At 38.9% G+C, this 7,579-nt stretch overlaps 1 protein-coding gene across 1 annotated transcript in view; it reads right to left on the bottom strand.

The window, feature by feature from the left end:
* Window positions 1-2,243: 2,243 nt before the first annotated feature.
* The window catches only part of LOC108370539 (uncharacterized), a gene marked incomplete at its 3' end in the record, with an annotated part of 12,817 nt that continues 7,481 nt past the window's right edge, over window positions 2,244-7,579 (bottom strand). Inside the window, exon 5 of the mRNA XM_017625872.1 lies at window positions 2,244-2,456. Coding sequence (XP_017481361.1) covers window positions 2,244-2,456 — 213 coding nt within the window. The remainder of the gene's footprint in view (window positions 2,457-7,579) is intronic.

The following is a 7,579-nucleotide window of genomic DNA, read 5'->3' as shown; positions in this document are numbered from 1 at the left end:
CTCCGTCATCATCGACTGCGGGCTTGGGTTCTCCTCCTCCGCAACTTTCCGTACTGCTACCATTTATTAGGGCGGAAAAGTGTTCCCTCCATAATTTAAGTAGGCTCTGGACATCAGTTACTAGGTCGCCATTATTCTTCTTACAAGAGTACGCTCCGGTCTTTAAACCTTCCGTAAGTCGCCTAACTTTCTGGTAAAATTTTCGGGCATTCTTCCTGTCGGCTAGATTTCAAGCTCTTCGCACTCACGTATTTCGCCCTCCACTTGCGATAACTAGAAATAGAGTAATTTGCATTAGTAGCATTCCTCGATCTAGCAAAGGATTTCAACAATGTCCTCCCGTGTGCGATGGCCTCGGCTCTATGGGGCCTGCGGGTGGAGAAAACTCGGGTTCGGATCATCCAACAATTGCTCACCAGCATGATAGTGAGCTCGGAAGTGGAAAACAGACGAAAAATCTGTAAGGAGGGACACTCCACCGCGCGGTGTCCTCCCTTCACTCCTAAGGGTAGTGACAGTGAACCAACTGCCGCTGTGCGTAAGGCGGCTGGATATAAGGTTGTTGTACAGGGACAATTTCCATAACCTCCATGTGATCTTTTAGAAGCCGCTATTTCTTCACTGGTTACTTGGTCTTGAGGTTAACCCAGCTAAAACTGAGCGATTCCTTAGACACCCTTAACTCGCAGCAGCTGCTCTGGTATGACAACACAATGGAACACATCAAGAAAACCACCTTTAACAAAAACTTTAAAATTAGTATACCAACCCGCAAAGACTGGGACACCAGGCCCCACCACATATGCAATGCTATAAACATGTATACTGATCAGGGACGTGAACCGAATGAAACATTTTTGTGGGTTCGGTTCAACGGTTCGAACCGTTTTTGCACTTTTGGTTTGGTTCGTCAAAGTGGTTTTTTGGTCTTTTAACCAGAGTTTCGATTCGGTTTAACGGTTCGGAAATCATAAAAAAACGCGCAAATGCAACAACGCGCAAGGCTAAGTGTCAAGTGTCCGTAAAATGAGATGGGTTGCTATTACATTTGATATTGCCACATGGTAAACAAACATGGTAGGTACTACCATATTTAACAAAATGAAAAAAGTGGGTAAATTTATCTGTTGAAATTGGTTGAAACCAACCTTTTAACCCTTATGAAAAGTTGTTTGGTTTTCGGTTCGGATCACACATTTAAGAAAAGTGTCGGTTCGGTTAAAGGTTCACATCCTGATACGAATGGCTACAAACTCGACGGAGAGATCGGGGGAGTTGTTTTCTCCCCGGAGCTGGAACTAAAAACATATTTTCGGCTTCCCTACCACTGCAGTGTATACCAGGTATTTGGTGCCGTTGGTTAATATTAAAGGAATAATGAACAGGGAAGTATATCTCAATATTCTCCAAACAAATTTGCCGGACTTCGTGGACAAAAGCGCATACCCTGAGGAAGAAGTTATTTGCCCGCAGGTCGTAGATCCAAAGGATTCTGAAAATATTCGACACCGTCGGCTGCTTAAGCAAAATTTTCACGTATGGAGGCAAAAGTGTCACAACTAAACGGCCAAACAAGTCGACTTCATTTTGGGCTCTATACAGCGATGCCGTTTTCAGAAAATCCGTATCACGTCAAAATTTTTAGATATTTAGAAGAGAATTTTTAGAGCTCTGAAAATGAATTTTTCTTCGTTTAAAACACTGTGCTTAGGTTTTGAACGTTTTTTCTGGACAAAAGCTTTGATAGCTGATCTTACTTAACTGGACCAGTTTAAGTTCAATGGCGTCGCCGGGTTTTGCCAGATTGGCTCGAGATTTCGAGTTACCGGTACTTGAAATTTTTCTTAAATTTGAACTTTTTTGTTAATAATTCCCTCAGTTTTCCCTTAGTGGGGAAAATGAGACAGCTCGCTGTTTTACTTATATAATTCGATATGTCACGCACTTTTTCGAATAAAACCAATATTTATAAAAATGTTCGTACACCACATTGTTATAATTTATTATTACACATTTTTAGTTTATATTAGTTTGAGTATAATTTTTATTCTTTTGTATTTCATAATACATATATTTTTCTTTACCTTTTTAAATTTTTCTAGCATCAGAGTATAATGACCTGTGCTATTCCACCATGCCATCATAGGTTACTCTGCCTACCTTAATATGTACATAGAAATATTCCAAATGCAATGAGCGCCTATTCGGAGACCTTTGCCCTCCACATTTTGTGGTCTTCCTACTTTTTTGTATAAAGACAACGTTTACCCCACACCGGCTGGTATCCATATAAATAGTTTTCCAGCTCGATTTTCTTACGCAATTCTGCTCTAGAGATGAGCGGCAACGCCTTATCTTTGGTCCGGTGATCGTGATAGAAACCACAATAACGAGCAGGTTTGAATTCCTTCAATTCCTTAAGCTTGTATTTGCGCATTGTAGCATTCGTCGAACATTGCCGCAAATTATCCAGTTGTTTCCGCATACAGCGTCTGCAAATGCTCGTTTTCGATTTGAAATTATGCAAATAATCACCAATCGGCACTTGCTCGCAGTTCAAACATTTAGCAAAATTTTTATACGTACAAAACACCGCAGTGGCAGGCCAAATGATGCGGCGTTTACCGAAGGCAAGACAATAGTTTAATCCGGGCAATTTCTCATGATATGGATAGCTGCCAGGGCTGGATGAGTAGAAGGGTAGAGAGAGAGTTTATATTTGTTCAAGTTCTTGCTTACCCAGGTGTGGCGAAACTTGGCTTTTTCTCCAAACTCTCGCCACTATTAAACGGTTTGTAATTTTGCTTTACCGGTTTTTCAAGTTCGATTTGATATTTTCCCACAGATGCATCATATCGTTTTGTTAACTGATTTAGACGAGGCGCTTTACTGGCGAGCGCAGAATATCCAAGCTTTGAAGGTAACTGAGGAGGGTAAGAGAAAATGTTTACTTCGATTTTAATGGTTTTAGTAGAGATCGCTGCCAACAGTGAGACTCAAAATTCGGTCTTAATATTTCAAAATAGATGGATAGTACCTAGTCTAATAGCATTTAGTGGACTCCGCAATATGTTACGAGGTCATTCCGATGATAGTAGGGTCTTCATATCCAGAATTATTCAGATTTATATCTGGCCAAGGATCTTCATGCAGCAGCATTCCTTAAAACTTTTGGAGTATATTTATGCTGTTACAACAACAACATATGTCAGAAGTCGAGCCGAAACGGGTTTAGAAGTCTTCCTTTCAGAATCTGTAAAACAATCAGACTACATACCTCCCAAGCTGTCTACACGGCCCAGTAATTGGGGAAAGCTCTACTGGTTTTCCCGGAGATGCTGGACGTCCCTCCCTCTCACGTTCCGACTATTTAACTTAGCTAGCACTATCCAAGCGGAAGTGCTGGTGAATCAAAAGGCCTGAAGATGATTGAAAAGTAACTTTAAACAACTACAAAAATCATAAATTTTCTCACATAGCCCCAAGCAGCACGCCTAACACTAGCCTCACCAATAGCAAATTCCAAAGGAGCCACAGATTACAAGTCTGGATTTTCAAATTTAAAAACAGACACAGTAAGTAGAGAACTATCTATTGGCTACAGCCGGAGCAACTCATTGAGAACTCGAAGCGGAGACAGTTATTTGTCTACTCGGAGTAATCAAGATAGAAATAAGGTTGAAAGTCGCACGAGTGGACGGAATGCTTAGGAACAGCCTACAAGCCTGCAAAACTGCAAGGATTGTCTTGACGCACTGCATGAAAATGGAAGATCTCTTAAGGAAGTCAAAAGATACCGTTAGGCTAATAACCGCGATAATGGAATACTGGCTCTCAGTGAACATGCAGCTAATATAGGACAGCTACACTAACTCGGCGCCGCAGCTGTAATCTCGAAGCAAAAATAGTCCTACATTATCTTTGCCAGCACTTAGCCCTAGCACGCAAACGACATGAGGTAATAGGTAAATACTTTATGCCAAATCTTATTTAGATATCTATCTAAATGTTGAGGATACCAACAAATTATGACAACAGATATCAAAGGTACTACAGAAAGTATATCAAATGGCGCTGCGCTTATATCGCTGACTGTATTCTGGGTCAACGCTCAGGCAACGCTAGTAACCACCGGCCGACTGAGGTTATTCAATTTCAAAGTCGATAATTTGAGAGGTTGTCAAAGTTTTGGAAAAACTTTACCGTAACCGCTCCAGAGTGTATCGTACACTGGGAGTGTCGATGGACAAAATCGTAAATCTTTCGTGAGGAATAAGATAAAAAATGGAAAAATAAGGGTTCGAATAGTGCCATTATATAATCATTATATTCAACCCCCAAAAAATTTCGTTGAAAAACAAAAAAAAAATTGGGTTTTGGTTTTATTAACATAGTATTTCAAATTTCTTTTGTCCAAAGTTCACTAGAAAATCATTTAGATGCTGATTTCTTAAATTGCAAAGTTGCATTAAAGTTTTCAACTTTTTAATCAGATTTTTCAGAATTTTTTGAGTACGCAGTTTTATAGCCCATTAAATTCTAGCGCAAGCTTTGAGTTGCTAAAAAATTGCGTTGGTTTTTGGCAATTTCTTTTTACGCATTTCCTTCCATACAAAGTATATTCTACGATTTTTTTATATGGAAAAATGCATAATTCATTAAAACTTGCACTTTATTATACTAGAATTTAATGGGCTATAAAAGTGCATACCCAAAAACTCTGACTAAAAAGTTTACAATTTATATGCAACTTTGCAATTTAAAAAATGAGAAGAAGTCTAGTAATATTGCGCTTATTTCTGCATTCACATACATATAAAAATTTCGTCTAACGGAGCTACATGGTAGACCTATAAAATACCTATGTATTTTCCTGCAGCACTTTGTTTTGACGAGAATATCAGCCACTTCATTTCCCCGGTCCTCCAATGAGGTAAACCTGGTGGCTGGAAACGATGGGTACTGAAAAGCTGAAGGTGTCCTCTTGTGCTTTCAAGGCCTGTATCTCAGACTAAAAGTCAAAGTGAAAAGGAGCCTTATAGATTGTATATTATAGATCCCTACTCCGAAGCAGCTATTGTCAACCACTGGCCTTGAAGGCACGGGTGCACAAATGCATAGTACTTGCTCTTATTCTTTCGCCATTAAAAAGAAAACGGGAAGTAACATGTCACAAGCTCCGCAGTCTCTGTCTCTGTCAGACATTATTTAGTTGGATAGAATGCCAAATCGGTTTTCCGTTATTAGAGCTAGTTCTTAGACGATAAAGTTATAGTTCTTAGGGGATAAATGCTAACCTAATACGGTATCACAACGAGTCTAACTGAGTCTACGTTAAGACTTAATGATTCCAGTTTAATAGGACTACCGCCTAATCACTTCTATCTTGGCTCTTTAAACTTTATCAGCCATCACCTTAAAATCGTGTGGCTGAGGAACCATTGGGACGTCTTTCGAGAAACTGCTATATATTCTTGAATGACTTGCAGTTGATTTTATGGTAGTAATACTTGCAGTACACTGAGGCCAACGTTCCCAATTAATTACACTTCCAAAGGCAACAACAGGCTTCAATGGGACATCCAGAACATAAGGAAAGTCTTAGAAATAAAAAATAATAATAATCAGTAAGACTCATGTTATAATATGACGCAGGCAATACCTTCCTTTTTTATATTTTGTTAGGCACTCAATTTATTTTAGTTTAAAAATATATGTATACCGAATAAAAAATTTACAAAAAGTGCGCGGCTAAAATGAAAATAAACTGCATTTATTATCCCCAAAACCGAAAACTGTACTGATTCGTTGTTTTTTTCTTGCAAACTTCAAATAAAATAAACAAACATTTTCATGATGAATAAGAAACGCTTTACAGTGTGTTAACAATTTATTATTATAAGCTAGATTATTCCTGTGTTCACAAATGAATATACATATGTATGCCTGTATCGGCAGCTCCACACGGCTTTCGTATATTAGAACTCTTCAAAAGGTATATGTTGTATAGTAAGGCAATTTCCTATAAGACTGAAGAATCCAGAAGTAATTCAGGATACAAAACTGTCGTGTAAATCTAACGTGGAACACAAAACCTCTAAAGAATTGGCAGCGTAAGCGGGTCTTTGGCAAAACGTGGGGTGTGTCTCCATAGGAAATCCTCTGGATTTATAACCTCTATGATCAGACCCATAATTATCTATGCGTCAGTGGTATAGTGGAGAAGATTCTCAATCAAGAGCGTGGGAAGTCTGCTTGCTAAACTTCAAAGAACTACTGCCGTGTGCTGTCTTGCAGCTTTCTCTACAATACGTGGCGCTGCTCTTTATGCACTGCTGCTAAAGAAATGGATGCTGGTATAACACTGAGTGGGGCAAGGCGGAAATTACTAGCGGCAGAGATCTGAACACACACAGGATAGTACGCCACCCTTACCTTTGTTGAAGAGATTCTATAATGATTAGTTCCCTGCGGCTGAATGCTGGTTTAATACCAGCACTGAGCCCGGAATCACACATAATCGAATCTTCAATGATGGCTCCAAAACTGACTCTCTCTTGGACTTTTCTCTGGGGAAGTATGCTTCGGTCTTCCAGGCTGACATGTTTGCAGTGACAGTCAAACTGCACTTAAGGCATTGGGCAGCGCTCTAACTACTTACTTCCAAACTCTGGGTGCCAGTTCAACCGGCAGTAACTCCTATCGTCCATAACTATAATATCTATCATAGCATGAAGCACCGAAATTAAAGCCTTACCTTTGCAAAGCACATCCAAATCCTTTTCGGTGACTGGTTTTAGAAGAAACTAATTTAATAATTGCTGATTTTTGCGGAGGACAACATATTTACCGGTCTTTTATTTCAAAGAAAAAGTCAGTTGGTTGCTTTTTCAAATATGGCGATGTATGAGGTTCAATTTTCGTTATTGCTCAGATCGAAGACAAATTTCCTTTTAGTTTTCTAAATATTTTGTTTTTACACTAAATAAATGATTATTGAGGATTATGTATGGTAGCACGAAACGTCACAATCTGCTTAATTGTCAGGTAGTTAATATGGCGCCCGAAAAGTGACAAAGAAACAACCTTCTTTTTTGTATCATGCATTGGATAGGGCTGCCAGACGTCCCGGTTTTCCCGGACATGTCCCGGTTTTAGACTATTTGTCCCGGTGTCCCGGTCCAACCTTAAAATGTCCCGGGTTTCGTTTTAGTGTCCCGGTTTTTGATTTGATTGCACAAATTTTAATAAAAGTTCAAAAATCACTACACTAAGAGAAAAAACGCGTTGTAATATTCAGAAAAATGTTATGAATTCACTGAGGGAAATAATGCTTAGTAAACATGAATATTATCTATTTGATTATCGTTTAAAAATATTCGTATTTAAAAATAATACTTTCATAACACGCCCGCGTGGTGTTGATTCAAACTCAACATTTAAATGCACATTTACATGTCTGGCCACAATTTGCTAATTTCCAGAGGGTCAGAGTTCAATTCCCATTACAACCAGCATGGAATTTAAATATTTTTTTAACTTAATTATGAAAAAGCAATCGGTAATTGCAAATCGCTTC

Source organism: Rhagoletis zephyria, unplaced genomic scaffold (genome assembly GCF_001687245.7).
Source record: "Rhagoletis zephyria isolate East Lansing unplaced genomic scaffold, Rhagoletis_zephyria_1.1 Rzeph_scaffold_04300, whole genome shotgun sequence".
NCBI lineage: Eukaryota > Metazoa > Arthropoda > Insecta > Diptera > Tephritidae > Rhagoletis > Rhagoletis zephyria.
The sequence above is the reverse complement of the archived record's forward strand: the minus strand, read 5'-3'. Positions and strand labels throughout refer to the sequence as shown.